This window comes from Coptis chinensis, chromosome 6 (assembly GCF_015680905.1).
Source record: "Coptis chinensis isolate HL-2020 chromosome 6, ASM1568090v1, whole genome shotgun sequence".
In the NCBI taxonomy this organism is placed as follows: Eukaryota; Viridiplantae; Streptophyta; class Magnoliopsida; order Ranunculales; family Ranunculaceae; genus Coptis; species Coptis chinensis.
The window spans coordinates 82,320,637-82,337,832 of NC_141461.1; the positions used below are offsets into that span (position 1 = coordinate 82,320,637).

General features: G+C 37.3%; 1 protein-coding gene across 1 annotated transcript; it reads right to left on the minus strand.

Annotated features, from left to right (window-relative positions):
- Nucleotides 1-5,481: 5,481 nt before the first annotated feature.
- On the minus strand, nucleotides 5,482-14,307 carry LOC147494831 (ubiquitin-conjugating enzyme E2 11-like). Its single transcript, XM_086565965.1, has 2 exons — nucleotides 14,008-14,307; nucleotides 5,482-5,657 (listed from the first exon to the last, which is right to left on the minus strand). The coding sequence occupies exons 1-2, from the start codon at nucleotides 14,305-14,307 to the stop codon at nucleotides 5,499-5,501; spliced, it is 459 nt and encodes a 152-aa protein (XP_086422091.1). The 3' UTR covers nucleotides 5,482-5,498.
- Nucleotides 14,308-17,196: the final 2,889 nt, after the last annotated feature.

The following is a 17,196-nucleotide window of genomic DNA, read 5'->3' on the forward strand; positions in this document are numbered from 1 at the left end:
GAAATAGGTGACAGACTAACAGTCAGAAACAATATCAGGTTTTTTTTTGCTTAAACAATATCAGTTCTGCAGGTTACCAATTACCGACAAATAAGTTCGTTAGTGAGTTTTTCGAGTTATGTATGTTTGTAAATCCAAAATTTATTGAGTTAGTATGGCGGCAGCCTCTGGCCTTCACCTAAACAGTACTTAATACATCTGAAATAGATATCTATCTATTGACAGATGATGGATCAAATTTATGACTGTTGTTATTAGGATCCTAATCCTATAACAATTGATTCACTTCAAGGGGAATCTTCCTCCAATATTTTACTAACATAACTTTTTTTCTTATTCATAATCTTCAATAGTTTATATACAACGCACATGTAATTGCTATGGCAGTTTACACACTGACCTACAACAGATGGCAGTACATAGTAGGATTGTTTACATAACTAACTACATATGGCAGAACACTATTAAACATGTGACGATCTAGATGCAGTTCCAGGTGGCAGAACCCTAGTATCCTAACATCTGCTCCCCCTTGAGTCCAGACTTGTCCTCAAGTCTGGAAATCTGGAAAACGAGTAGTGAACTCAGTGAAGCTCTCCCAAGTAGCATCCTCGGTAAGCCTTCCTTCCCATTATGCAGGTTTAGTAATAGCTCTATTGTTGTGCTTGAAAAGACCACGATCCAGAACTTTGAGTGGCTTCCAAATGAAGGTTGGGCCATCAGAAACTGATGGAAGCTGAGAAAAAATTGTAGTAAGAGAACCCAACTTCTTCTTGAGGCATGATACATGAAAAAGCGGGGGTGAATCGTGAAACCGGATGGTAAATCTAACTTATAAGCCACGGTTCAATCTGACGAGATAATTTGAAAAGGTCCATAGAACCGTGGAGATAGTTTGTGGTAGGCACTTGCAGACATTGAAAGTTGTCGATAGGGTTGTAGACGCAAGAAAACCCAATCACCTACATCAAAATTTCTTTCAGTCCTTTTTTTATCTGCAAAGAATTTCATGCGAGTTTGGGCAGCTTGTAAGTTTTCCTTAAGTAGCTTTAAAGTAGAGTCACATTCTCAAGAGCCAAATCAATCGAATGGGCGGTACCGTGCGGAGTAAATAGGCGTCAATGCGTGGTGGGGGGGGGGGGCATATATAATCTCAAAAGGAGTCATCTTTGTCGAAGCATGGTAGGAAGTATTATACCACCATTCTGCCCATGACAACCATTTACTCCAAGTGGAAGGTTTCTCACCAGCAAAACAATGCAAATAAGCTTCCAAGGATCGGTTTACAACTTCTGTTTGCCCATCGGATTGGGGATGATAGGCAGAACTTTTGCAAAGTTGTGTACCTTGCATCTTGAAGAAAGCTTCCCAAAACTGACTAGTAAAAACAGGGTCACGATCGCTCACAATTGTTTTTGGCATACCGCGTAATTTAGCAACATCTCGTATATAGATTTCAGCCACCAATGAAGCAGAGTAAGGGTGAGAAATGGGACTGAAGTGAGCATATTTTGAGAAACGATCAACGACCACCAGGATTGAAGTTTTTTTATGAGATGCAGGTAACCCATCAATGAAGTCCATGGAGACATCAACCCATACTTGATCAGGGAGTGGTAAAGGCTGTAGAAACCCGGGTGGAGAAACCAATTCAGACTTGTTTCGTTGGCAAACATCACATTCAGCCACATATTTTTTTGTGCTACCCTTGAGACCTTTCCAATAAAAACTGTGAGCTACCCTTTTGTAAGTACATAAGAAACCAGAATGTCCACCAATAGCTGATGAATGGAGTTCGGCTAAAATTTTCGCACACCATGGTGAGGAACGAGGAACTACAATGCGTCCACGATAACGAAGAACACAATCCACTAGAGAATAATGTGGATCTAGTGTAGAACAATGATTAAGACAATTGATAATGACAAGTGTATCAGGGTCCTTGTAGCAGTGGTTAGAGATTTTTGGAATAGCTGATAAAATAGGTGAGGAAATGGCAAGGAGTTCTGAATTCTCCACTTGTCGTGAGAGAGCATCTGCTGCAATGTTTTATGTTCCCTTTCGATAAAGAATTTCATAATCATACCCCAGTAACTTGGTCACCCATTTTTGTTGTTCACAAGAAGAGATACGCTGCTCCAAAAAGAACTTGAGACTGCGATGATCGGTTAGAATCTTAAAATGCCTGCCCAAAAGATATGGCCTCCATTTGTTCACAGCAAAGACAATTGCCAACATTTCCTTATCATAAATAGAGAGGTTTAAATTCTTTGGGGATAAGGCTTTGCTTACGAAGGCTATTAGATGACCTTCTTGCATCAAAACAACGCCAATACCAGTCCATGATGCATCACATTCAAGAATAAATTCTTTAGAAAAATCTGCAAAGCTAGGGCCGAGTATTGGGTCATAGCATGCTTGAGTCTGTCAAAAGCAACTTCCGCGTCTGGAGTCCAACAAAAAGAGTCTTTCTTAAGCATGTTAGTTAATGCAGATGCAAGTTTTCCATAATCTTTCACAAATTTTCGATAGTATCCAGTAAGACCAAGGAATCCACGTAAAGCCTTCAAAGAAATAGGTTTGGGCCAAGCAAGAACTGAACGAATTTTTTCCGGATCAACTTGCACTCCATTGTGAGAAATAACATGCCCCAAATAATCAATAGAAGTTGTTGCAAAGCAACACTTGAATTTTTTAATATACAGTTGATGTTGGTGAAGACGTTGCAAAACCCACGAAAGATGTTTAGCATGTTCTTCAATAGATGGACTGTAAACAAGTATATCGTCGAAGAAAACAAGCACAAACCTCCTTAAATAAGGCCGAAAGATGTCATTCATTAGACTCTGGAAGGTGGCTAGTGCATTTGACAGACCAAATGGCATAACAAGGAATTCACAATGCCCATCATGTGTACGGAAAGCTGTCTTAGAAATATCTGGTTCATGGAGACGAATTTGATGATAGCCAGAACGAAGGTCCAACTTTGAGAAAACCGTAGCGCCATGTAACTCATCAAGAAGTTCATCAATTACAGGAATAGGGTATCGATCTTTAATAGTAATATTGTTAAGAGAGCGATAATCTATACACATACGCCAGGAACCATCTTTTTTGTGAACCAACAAAACCGGAGAAGAGTAGGGACTAACACTAGGATGAATTAGTCCTGTATCAAGCATCTCCTTAACCATTTTCTCAATTTCAGTCTTTTGAAAATAGGGATATCGGTAAGGACGAACATTGGTTGGTGAGCTTCCTGGAATTAATGATATTCGATGATCATGCGCACGTTGAGGAGGCAGTCCTTTCGGTTCACTGAAGAGATCTTTGAATTCTGTAACAATTTTTAAGATGGCTGGTGGCAGGGTAGAGTCATCAACTGGTGGAACATTTTTCATGAGTTGGAAAAGAATTCCATGAGTGGTCTGTAATAATAAGCGATGAAGCTCCCCACTGTTAGTGGTAGGTCCAATAGGAGAACCATTTCCAACTAAAGTATACGTCTGTTTCTTGCTAACAAAAGACATAATCAATTTATCAAAGTCCCAAGTTATAGCTCCAAGAGAATGCAACCAAACTGCTCCTAAAACAATGTCACAACCAGTAACGGGAAGTACAAAATATTCAGAATTCAATTCATAGCCTTGGAGATTGAGAGATATGTTTGTACACTTCCCATGACTTAAAACAACTCCATCATTGGCTATGGTAACATGAAAAGGTTCTGAATTCTGTACCAAGCATCCAGATTGCCGCACTAAAAAAGGATTTATAAAGTTGTGAGTTGAACCTGAATCAACCAAAATGGTTACCTTACGCCTTTTTAAGAATCCAGTAAGGTGCATGGTATGTGGTTGATTTGTGCCTGTGATTGCATGAAGAGAGATAGCAGGTTCAGATGTATCACCGCATCCTTCAACTCCTTGTTCTTCTTTTTCTTCTTCCTGCCTTTCACCACCCTCGAGAAGCAAGAGTTGTGGCCGCTTGCAACGATGTCCAAGTCTGAACAATTCACCACAATTAAAGCATAAGCCTTTCTTACGACGTTCTTCTTGTTCAACATATGGGAGTTTTCGAAACGGAGGAGTGGTTGTAATGTTGGGAGTAGATCCAGCGATAGATTTATTAATTGGGAACTTATTGAAAGGTCTTCGCACAGGATCTTGTATTACCTTAACTGATTCTTCTTGGTGAATTGCCAACTCGAATGCTTCAGTTAAAGTAGCAGGATGAAGGACATGAATTCCAACCCGAATATCATCTCTCAAACCCGAAAGAAAGCAACTAATAAGGAATGACTCAGGCAAGTTGTTAACTAGGTTGGCAAGTCGCTCAAAACGGGTTTGAAACTCACATACGATGCCAGTTTGTCTAAGTTTTGAAAGAGCACCACTAGGGTCTACAAACTCATGGGAACCAAACCGAGAACAAAGAGCTCTTATGAATTGGGGCCAAGACTTCAGTCCAATTGAACGATGCATCCAACGCTACCAAGCAATAGCATCTCCAGTTAGATGGACAGTAGCAAGTTGAACCATTTGATCATTTGGTAAATGATTCAATTCTTGGTACTGCTCAACACGGAAAATCCAACTTTCTGGATCATCTCCTTCAAAAGTCGGGAAATCGATGTGCAGAGAACGACCTTGTATCAGCGGCCCTCCTTGAAAATTTCCATCTCTCTGAATCTGATTTGAAACAACAGAACCAGTCGGTGTTGATTGGTTTGTAACCAAATGTTCTAGAATTAATTGAATGGATCGCATGGTCTCTTTCACATCACTGGTTAAACGATCGAGTCGAGGCTCGATAATTTCAACCCTATCAAGTACATCTTTTGCAGTAACCATTGTAGATGTCAGGAACAGAAATGCTCTGATACCAGATATTAAGATCCTAATCCTAGAACAATTGATTTACTTCAAGGGGAATCTTCCTCCAATATGTTACTAACATAACTTCTTTTCTTATTCATAATCTTCAATAGTTTATATACAACACACATGTAACTGCTATGGCAGTTTACACACTGACCTACAACAGATGACAGTACATAGTAGAATTGTTTACATAACTAACTACAGATGGCAAAACACTATTAAACATGTGATTGTTACAACCAATCTGTTTCCCTGAACATATATAATTTCTGTAGAAGTTTTATTTTCTTAGTAACATAATGAATATATTGCTTGCATATGCTGATCCTATGTGTACGAGTTGAATTGACCAGATGAACTTTAAAACGAAAATTGAAATTGTGAGTTTTCGGACTAATAGATGTAAAGGAAACTGCTCTACAAATATTAAACAAGGACATGCATGGTCTTTATTTTCTTAGGAGAAAGAATTTTCATGTATTATATACTCACTATTCAAAAACAAGACTTGCAAATTAAACGAAACCACATATTCACGTATATAGTTGTCATCGTCACACAGTTCCTCCTGCATCTAGCTACCAAAATGTAACACTTCAATTTCCCTAATAAACTTCATGTGCTCTTTCCCATGGCATATGAACTAGTCCAGGAGCGAGCAGTTGATTCATACTTCACTCTATTCTTTGTGTACAAATGTGTAATCTCAGGCACAAGGGGACAATCAGGTTTTGGATCTTTTAAGAGTGAGCAGATCGAAAGTAGTGTTGGAATCTCTATAAGTATTTCTAAATAATAGTGTGTGTGTGCAAAGTGGAGGAGATGAACAAAGTGTGTTCTCTCCACTTTAGTACATAGTAGATAGTCCCACATTGGTTATCCACCACATCGGGTCGGGTTCAGGATTGGACTTGGGCTTACTGTTGTGGGTAGTGGTTTGACCAATTGCCTAAACTTGTTTTGCTTTTTTCTTGAGCAGCAAGTTTTGGTGTTCTATTAGGAGTTGGTCTCTCTTCCTTATCTGTTTAGGAGACCGACCTAACCTCTACAAATAGTGAGTCCATAGAGGGGATAGACTTTAACAGATCAGAAACCCATCTCAAAGAAACAGAAACTATAACCTATCCTATTCTTCTTCTCTTTCTTCCCCCGAGCCGCCGAGAGAGAGTTATATTGCTGTTCTAGAGGGTAGTCTGTTCTAGTGCAAAGTCAGACTGCTGTTAACCATTGAATCATGTGAGAAAGACGCCACTGCTGCCTTTCTGCACCATTAGAAGGGGCGAAATCTTTTCTTAAGATTGTTAGAATTGTTGTATCAACACAGCAACTAGAGTAGAACAGAAGGAACAATAGACAAGGAATTGTTAGAATAGTTGTATGAACACAGCAACTAAAGTAGAATAGAAGGAACAGTAGCAATGAAGAAACAAGGACCGCAGTAACTGGGAATAACAAAGGCGCGGATTAGGCTGTCCTTAAGGAAAGATTTCACCCCTTCTAATGCTGCAGAAAGGCAACGATGGCGTCTTCCCTAACAGATTCAATGGTTAACAAAGCAGCCCGACTTTGCACTAGAAACGGACTACCCTCTAGAACAACAATATAACTCTCTCTGGTGGCTGACAGGAAGAAGAGAAGAAGAAAAGGACTGGTTTGAGTTTTCTGTTTCTCTCTGGTGGCTGACAGGAAGAAGAGAAGAAGAAAAGGACTGAGTTGAGTTTCTGATCAAGTCAATACCTCTATGGACTCACAGTCCTATTTATAGAGGTTAGGTTGGTCTCCTAAACCGATAAGGAAGAGATACCAACTCCTAATAGAACACCAAAACTTGCTGCTGAAGAAAAAAGCAAAACAAGTTTAGGCAATTGGTCAAACCACTACCCACAACAGTAAGCTCAATCCCAACCCGATGTGGTGGATAACCAATGTGGGACTATCTACTATGCACTAAAGTGGAGAGAACACATATGGTTCATCTCCTCCACTTTGCACACACTCACAAGTATTTCGAAATATACTTAGAGATTCCAACAATCCCCCACTATTTCAAAATACTAATATTCCCCACTATTTTGGAATAGGATATTACGAAATAAAAGGGTTAACGAAATGCCAGAGAGAATCGAAAAAACAATGCATAAGATACTAGTGCTTTTCGGGCTTGAACTAGTCATAGGATAACATGTTTTATAATACGTGAAAGTGGTGGATTAAAAAATCTTTGAACCAACATTCCCTTGTAGTAAAATAGAGCACATGCACCCACATTGTTCTTTCATTATATGCCTGTTCTGCGGTGTTGCATTTTTTGGCCCTTGCGCTGCCTGTGTTCCATGAATGCTCTAGAGTACTTGCCCGTATACTCATAAGAACCGACCCAGTTCTACATTCACGTAGGTGGATATCCATCAAGTGTACATTGCAGTTAAAATACACTATCTCATTATAAAATGAACTATGGATTCCAATAAGAGTTATAACTCATCCTTACTCATTGCAATTCTAGTTATACAAAGTATACTATAGTACTATCTCGCCATAGGGTGGGACGTCTCATAAATAAAAAAGATGATAGTACTGCAGGACGACGAAGTGACTTGTTTTTCCCTTTGAACCTACTTCATGGGATCTCCAATCACATAGGTAGGGTTGCCGTCAGTGTCGCCTTATATCTGGGCATAAGTCCTATCCCCCTCGACGTAACCACTTGCCTCCAAAAAGTGGTGTGGTCAGACATGTGGCCAAACGAAGTCCAACCTAACAAAATCTCTAGCAGCTGCTTGATTAAGTTATATCTCAAACTTACATGTATTATTTTCCCATTGCACATAAGATAACATGTCTTAGCTATTGCAATGAGAGCGATTAAAAAAGCATACACATCGAGGTCAAGCTAGAGCCAATGGGAAGATTTGCCAAGAGATTGCTAACCCACTCAGCATCATCACATGCCTTTTCTAAGGCGATTAGCTTGGATGATACCCAATACACTCAATTTCCACCAAAGGTAAACACATAAATATTACTGGATCCAGTTTATAACATATTACCCTTCCAACAATGATGGAAATTTACTAAATATCAGTCCATAATCAATGGCTCTGCTATAATACTTGGATAATCTGACAATATACATCAAAGTTCCTTATAAGGACACAATGGGTTATCAACTCAGTATGCTATTAATGTAGGCAATGTCATGTCTCACATACATTATCCATCAAGTACAATAGGCTACCAATGATATTGACAAATTTAGTATGAGAAAACACAAGGAAAATATTTTTCATAAGATGGATATTTGCCACAAAAGGTGTTAGCGCATGCTTACTATCATAATACCCAAACTTTTCAATGAAAAATATTTCTACTAAGTGCTATAACAATATAATGAGACCAACATGAGTTTTAATTCCTATATTCACCAGTCATTCAATTCTGTAGTGCCCGAAATTCCCCTATACCATCCGGTCGGTCTGGTTTAAGGTACGCTATGGGCTTCAACCATATTCAAACGTCAACATCTTGACAACTGAATATAGCAGTTACAGAAATGAGTTTAACAACATAATGAACTATCGTTTTCAATGACAGTCTATTATGTGTTTCAAATAGGAATTTCTCTGTCTCATACACATTCTCAATGCTAACACTCATGATATTAAATCATCTAAACAAAGAGAGATTAACACATATGTCTTACTTTACTCTAAAGAAAGTACACATTTTTTATCAACAACGGTACTTTGACATCCATAAGACACCAATATGTTGTTGAATTGCTCATGCCATTTATAGGCGCTTGAATCAACTCATACAAAGATTTAACTAAATTGTATACATTAAGCTCATCACCTGGTATTATAGTTCTGCACAACTACTCAACTAGAGTCTTTAGAATTCTATAGAAGAAATTTTAGTTACATGAGCAAGGTTTCAAAGTAGTATAAATCTTGTCTCTGATTGAAACCCCTTGGCTATTATTATTAGCCTTATATTTTGCAATACAACTATCACGTTTTAGTTTTCTCTTGAAGATCCAATCCAACCTATAGATCCCCCAATAAATCAAGAGTCCAGTTTAGAGGAGTTGTATCCTTAAAAAAGGACACTTCTCATTGACAGACAACTTCCTTATAGGTTAATGAATCTTCCTCAATAAACATATAAACATCATCACCGTGAATGGTGGATATACTCACTGATAGTCTTCTAAATTTCTTGCTCAGAAATTATGGGATCCTCTTACGTAGTTCATTATGAACATCCAACCACTCTATGCTAATTTTACATAAAGCACATCCTCAAAAATAAAATTAGCATATAAGACATTCAATAATAGTGTGGTCTCTACAAGATTGTTATCACGCATGACAACTAAAATAAACATCACTATTATGAGTTTCACCAATGAACATCTACTAGATAGTTCTAGGTCTCAAAAAAAGAATATTTTTTTTTAGATTCATTCACAATAGCCTTGGCAAGACACCCCCCACATTTTGAAGTATTTTTGGATAGGCCCAAGACCTTTCCATACTTTGTAGTTCAGTGTTTTTCCAGTTATCTTGTGAGGTAAACTTTGGTAAAACAGTGTTATGCATATGGGTCACAACCCCCCACAGTTCAATGGTTACTCAACCTAATCAAACTTACATGCAAAACACAGTATACTGCTATAAACACTAAAAGAAACAACAACAACAATATGCACTCTTATGACAAGAATATACTTTACTCAAGTCTATGATTATGGATCATATTAAACATAGTCATATTATGTTCATGCTATCTATATGAAAGGAAATCCACAAGTGATTCAAATGAATTTTAAAGAATAGAAGAATTAGATGAAAAAGGTTTTACCCAAGATAATATCATTATCATTCTTCTTTCCATCATTCAACATTCCAACTTATATAGTGAGACAATCCACGCACTTGTACATCACCTTGGCTATTTATTCATAGTCATAGGAGGATAATGCCTAATAAGACAATTTACAAGCGTTACATCTCCTTGTCTAAAATAGTCACTAGAGGATATTGTTTAAGAAGACAATCCATTATCATACATTTCCTTGACTAATTAGGTTTAAGAAGATATTGATTGTTTCCCATATTGTTTCCTCTCGTAGACAACGATACTCATTACTTAATAATATATGACATGGTTAAGCTTCATGCCAATGTTAAATAATGCATTCATGCCAAACATGGTAAATATCATATCATAGGTTTAGGAAAAGTAAACTTTAATTGTACCCCTCACAACAAAAAGTATACGATATTTAAGCAAATCTAGCCACTGAATATGCAAAACAACTGAGGACTCCACCTCCTCTTTTTACATGAGCTCAAGTAAGATAAAATACCCTATCAACAAGACCTCAAGTACTACCACAACATCTAATGGCTCAACCCATTAATGCCTTCGACTAGAAAAAATTTGCTAATAAACTATCATCAAGTTCAAAGTAAATCCACGATGATTAATATCCAAAACTAGCATGCTACACAACTTGAACATATGCTATATTAGATATAAGCTACAAGTTACTTCATCTAACATGTATTTTCACAAAATTACAATTATAACTATCGTCTAACAACACATACACTCAATAGAGGTAAGCAATTATGCATTGAATACATTATAATTACTATTCAAGATTTGAGTGTGGTTGATATTAACTATCTTAAGGTCTCTCTTAGACCATCTACATATATTAAAAGAAAATTAAAAACAAACTACTTCTAGTCAAACCAATTAATATCTTAGTGATAAACACGTATAATTTGTTAATTATGTTATTAAAGAAGTTTAAGCTTAGATTTTTCCCTCCTAAGAAAAACTAGCATGCAACTCAAGGCAAGAATATCACCATATAATCAAACCAAAAGAATTGCAAAGAGTGAAAGAATACGATACCTAACCGATTGAAAAATCGGATTACCATATTTTCCTTCCTCTAGAAAAAATAGTTCAAAAGAACTGTAATTCTGAACCAGCTCATGAAGAATTGGGTATCAATCCTTATACCACTGGACATCTCTTTGAATCAGCTATCCAACACAAAAAGCGGATTGCAAAACCGAGCTCTGAGCTGAAAGTTATAGCAATTTCCGTAACGAGTGACGCAGCTGTAAAAAAGACGAACTTTGACGTTTTTCTTGATAGAAATCTCATATTTGACTCCCACAAACGTAGGAGTAAAGTCTACAAACGTAGAGTGGTTGGATGTTCATAATGAACTACGTAAGAGGATCCCATAATTTCTGAACACGAAATTTGGAAGACTATCAGTGAGTATATCCACTATTCACGGTGTTTATATGTTTCTTGCGGAAGATTCATTAACCTATAAGGAAGTTGTCTGTCTATGATAAGTGTCTTTTTTTTAAGGATACAACTCCTCTAAACTAGACTTTTGTTTTATTGGGGGATCTATATGTTGAATTGGATTTTCAAGAGAAAACTAAAATATGATAGTTGTATTGCAAAATACAAGACTAATAATAATAGCCAAGGGGTTTCAATCAGAGACAAGATTTATACTACTTTGAAACCTTGCTCATGTAACTAGAATTTCTTCTACAGAATTCTAAAGACTCTAGTTGAGTAGTTGTGCGGAACTACAATACCAAGTAGTACCAGGTGATGAGCTGAAGGTATACAATTTAGTTAAATCTTTGTATGAGTTGATTCAAGCGCCTATAACTGGCATGAGCAATTCAACAACATATTAGTGTCATATAGATGTCAAAGTACCGTTGTTGATAAAGGTGTGTCTTTTCTTTAGAATAAAGCAAGACATATGTGTTAATCTCTCTTTGTTTAATTAGATGATTTAATATCATGAGTGTTAGCATTGAGAATGTGTATGAGACAAAGAAATTCCTATTTGAAACACATAATAGACCATCATTGAAAATGATAGTTCATTATGTTGTTAAACTCATTTCTGTAACTGCTATATTCAATTGTCAAAATGTTGACGTTTGAATATGGTTGAAGCCCACAGTGTACCTTAAACCAGACCGGCCGGATGGTATAGGGGAATTTCGGGCACTACAAAATTGAATAACTGGTGAATATAGGAATTAAAACTCATGTTGGTCTCATTATATTGTTATAACACTTAATAGAAATATTTTTCATTGAAGAATATGGGTATTATGATAGTAAGCATGTGTTAACACCTTTTGTGGCAAATATCCATCTTATGAAAAATAATCTCCTTGTGTTTTCTCATACTAAATATGTCAATATTATTGGTAGACATGACATTTGATGGATAATATATGTGAGACATGACATTGCCTACATTAATGTCATACTGAGTTGATAACCCATTGTGTCCTTATAAGGAACTTTGATGTATATTGTCAGATTATCCAAGTACTATAGCAGAGCCATTGATTATGGACTAATATTTAGTAGTTTTCCATCATTGTTGGAAGGGTAATATGTTATAAACTGGATCCAGTAATGTTTATGTGTTTACCTTTGGTGGAAATTGAGTGTATTGGATATCATCCAAGCTAATCGCCTTAGAAAAGGCATGTGATGATGTTGAGTGGGTTAGCAACCTCTTGGCATATCTTCCCATTGGCTCTAAACAGCCCCCTGATGTGTCTATGCTTTGCAACTGTCTCATTGCAACAGCTAAGACATAAATAAATATGTGCAATGGGAAATGTATATACATAAGTTTGAGATATAACTTAATCAAGCAGCTGCTAGAGATTATGTTAGGTCGGACTTAGTTTGGCCACATATGTCCGACCGCACCACTTATTTGGAGGCAAGTGGTTATATCGTCGAGGGGATGGGACTTATGCCCATATATATATTATTAACCGACGGCAACCCTACCTATGTCATTGGAGATCCCATGAAGTAGGTTCAAAGGGAAAAACAAGTTACTTCGTCGTCTTGCAGTACTATCGTCTTATTTATTTATGAGACGTCCCACCCTATAGTATACTTTGTATAACTAGAATTGCAATGAGTAAGGATGAGTTATTTTACTCTTATTGGAATCCATAGTCCATTTTATAATGAGATAGTGTATTTTAACTACAATGTACACTTGATAGATATCCACCTACATGAATGTAGAATTGGGTCGGTTTATGAGTATATGGGCAAGTACTCTAGAGCATTCATAGAACACAGGCAGCGCAAGGGCCAAAAAGCGCAACACCGCAGAACAGGAATATAATGAAAGAGCAATGTGGGTGCATGTGATCTATTTTACTACAAGGGAATGTTGGTCCAAAGATTTTTTAATCCACCACTTTCACGTATTATAAGACATGTTACCCTATGACTGGTTCAAGCCCGTAAAACACCAGTATCTTATGCATTGTTTTTTCGATTCTTTCTGGCATTTAGTTAACCCATTTCTTTTGTAATATCCTATTCCAAAATAGTGGGGGACTATTAGTATTTTAAAATAGTGGGGGATTGTTGGAATCTCTATAAGTATTTCTAAATAATAGTGTGTGTGTGCAAAGTGGAGGAGATGAACAAAGTGTGTTCTCTCCACTTTAGTACATAGTAGATAGTCCCAAATTGGTTATCCACCACATCGGGTTGGGTTCAGGCTTGGACTTGGGCTTACTGTTGTGGGTAGTGGTTTGACCAATTGCCTAAACTTGTTTTGCTTTTTTCTTGAGCAGCAAGTTTTGGTGTTCTATTAGGAGTTGGTCTCTCTTCCTTTATCTGTTTAGGAGACCGACCTAACCTCTATAAATAGGACTGTGAGTCCATAGGGGGATAGACTTTAACGGATCGAAACCCATCTCAGAGAAACAGAAACTATAACCTATCCTATTCTTCTTCTCTTCTTCCTGTAGCCGCCAGAGAGAGTTATATTGCTGTTCTAGAGGGTAGTCTGTTCTAGTGCAAAGTTAGACTGCTGTTAACCATTGAATCCTGTGAGAAAGACGCCACTCCTGCCTTTCTGCACTATTGGAAGGGGCGAAATCTTTCCTTAATGACAGCCTAATCCGCGCCTTGGTTATTACTTGTTAATTCTGTCCTTCTGTCCTTGTCTATTGTTCCTTCTGTTCTACTCTAGTTACTGTGTTGATACAACTATTCTAACAAGTAGCACCTTCGATACTGTAGCCTTGGGGTTCCATTGCTCTTTAAGAAGGCCAAGACAGATATTTCCATCACTGTTGATATTTGGATGGTAAACTTTGGAGCAGAAAGTAACCTTGGGTGGTCTCAACGGATACTCGCGTGGGAACTTAATCGAAACCAAAAACACGCCACCGGCAAAAGGGCTTTCTCCTGGTCCTTCTATTCTTGCTTGCCATTGAAATATGTCTTCACCAACAGGACCAGCAATGTATGAAGAAGAGTCCTTCAGCACTTCATTGAAGTCTTTCATAATCCTTTTTGTCGCCATGGCTATCCCTGAATATTACTATGTTGCAAGATTGCAAGATGGATTTCAGAAACCTTAGAATTCAAATTAGACTGGATGGGAGTTGAGAAACATTAGCATATATATAGATTGTCACAGTTTCCCTTGGCCTACGTAAGTAAACTCCTACTTCAACTCCAATTGGGATTACAATTCACGTGATTATGGCGGATGTTGTGAGTTGTACGACACAAGGCCCATGATCTTAGCTCAGGGACGCAGGATTATTGGACATATCAGTTTGGAATTTGGCAAATATGCAACTTGAGTAGCATCAGACGAAAACGATACTCCTACATGGCTACATATCCAATTTTGCACAAACAATTTGTACATCAACGCAGAATATTTTCACAATTTCACAGAAATAGTTTGTTTACAAAACAAAAAACTTCATGAAGGTGAAAGCTTTTGAATCCAAAATTCTGGCAGTTGAGATATACAAGCTAAGAGATATAAAATGGTGACGTAAAATTGATTCAAAAGTCCTGCTGGTGTATACTGTAGTATAGGCATGGGGTGAAATTTGTTCACTCATTGCTCTCCAGAAAAGTATTTGTTAACTACTCAATCGTTTACTATTAACGCAATTCCTAAATCTAAGAAGTCAATGGACTCAAGCTTAGTGGACAGTTTGACTACCCGTGAAAGTGTTGTTTTATTTGGATTTAGATCGAATTATTATGTTTGTATTAGTTAGTTTTCAGTGGATGGATGTTATTTGTGTAGTTGAAGTGAAATGAATGTGCACCACCGAGCCTGCTACCTCCCACCCTCTAAAATTCTTCAATTTGTAATCCAATTATTTTCTTAATCATGAATGGTCTAGCTTCCACTGCATATTATGGGATTTAAGGCTATGAAGTTATCAACAACCTATAGTTTTTCTACAATTTGGGTTTAGGAAATGAAATATGGATTCAGCCTACAATTTGTATGTATAAACAGCCCATATAGTTTCGCAGTTTCGCTACTGCGTTAAGGTGGTTACACCATTTTGTTGCAATGATCCAATTCACCGGCCTGTGAAATTTTCGTAGGGGTTCCTCTACACTTGTGTAATCCTCTTTTCTTTATGAAGCCTAGGATATGGTCGTAGGTCGGTGTGGGTAAAGTAACCCTATCCCGAAAACTCTAAACTCAAACAGAAATTATAATCCATAAATGTGGTTATTCACTACAATGAATTAAAGAAGAACGGCAAGAAATTGGTATTCCGGCCACGACAGCCTAATGAAGAACAAAAGCGGGGTAATAATGAAGAAGAAGAAGAAGTTCTAAGAATCAAAACCCAAAACACAATGACCAATCAATAGACTAAGGTGTTCGATCTTACTAGTGCTGAATGGTTACAAATAATTTGGCATACCCCCATTCCGCACACAACTCTGCATTTCGACTAAACACCTTTCAAACAGCAACCAGGATCAGCATTCAACACTTGAAACAAACACACTATGCTTGCATGATTTTTGACAATGTTATAACTCATAAAGTAAGGAAATAAGGTAAATAAGGACATGCATGGTTTTTAGATTTTTTAATCCCTTGAAGAAATAACAAATTTCATACAGTTATGCTCACTTTTCAAAACAAAACATTGATTACCACAAAAAATTCCAAAACAACAGGACCACGAGAGACTGTCTTCAGTACATTTAATAGAACGAAACACTTGGATTTCCCCATACAGTTCATGTGTACTACTATCACATGGCATATGTATGAGTCCAGGAGCGAGCAGTTTCTTCATACTCTTGACTTTATCAGTCCGATACATGTGAGCAAGGGGATCATCTGGATTTGGATCGGTTAGAAGTGAGTAGATCGAAAGTAACACCTCCGATATGGTACGGTGACCATGGGAACCATTGCTCTTTTAGAATGCCAAGACAAATACTTCCATCACTGTTGATATTTGGATGGAAAATTTTGGTACAGAAAGTAACCTTGGGTGGCTTGCAGATCCACAACATTGGGCTCCTCATTTCTAACCAAACTAGCATCATCAACACCACCCAATGTCGTGGCGGTCTCTAAAAATTGTGGGAACTTGAAATAAATGAAAATTAGGTACGGCTATTCTCGTGGGAAGTGAATCGATAATGAAAATACACCAGCCTCTGGAAAAAGGGATATCACTTGGTCCTTTTATAGCTGCTTGCCAGTGGGAACATGTCTTCACCAACAGGACCAGCAGTGCAGAAAGTAAGAGCGTCCTTCTGAAGATCGTTAAACTCTTTCAAAATCCTTCTTGACTTATACCCGCCGGTTTTTTTTTTTTTTTGGTAACTACTGTACTACTATACTGCTATATTGCTAGATTTATTCGCAAACCTTTTTATATAGTGAATTATAAACAGACAACTTTCAAATCGAAATTTAAACTTCAACTGGAATTGCCAATTACGTGAATACGTGATTAGGATTTACTAATTTAGGAGACGTCAACTGAGATTGGAAATTTGATGGTACGAGTTTTGACTCATGTCACATTACACACGGAGGCCCATATCCTGTAATCCGGTTTGTGGCCTATGTACTTTTGGACAATGCCATTATGCCAGTGACATTGGCCCATGATGATCTTAGCTTAGAAGTTGACATTTTCGAATAGACGTGGACAAACAAACGATAATTTGACAAACTAATCAAATGAATGAATCTGACATTTCATATCAATTTGAATCGAACACCAGTCGCATTTTATCTTTTGGAAACAAAAAATAATTGAGCATATTTTCCATATGATGAAGAAATTTAGGCATCTAGCCAAAAGATGAAAATAGACTTCCGGCCTACAAACCCAATTCTACGCTACCTACATGTGATCAAACTGAAAAAATAGAAAAAATAGTTTTCTCAGAGATA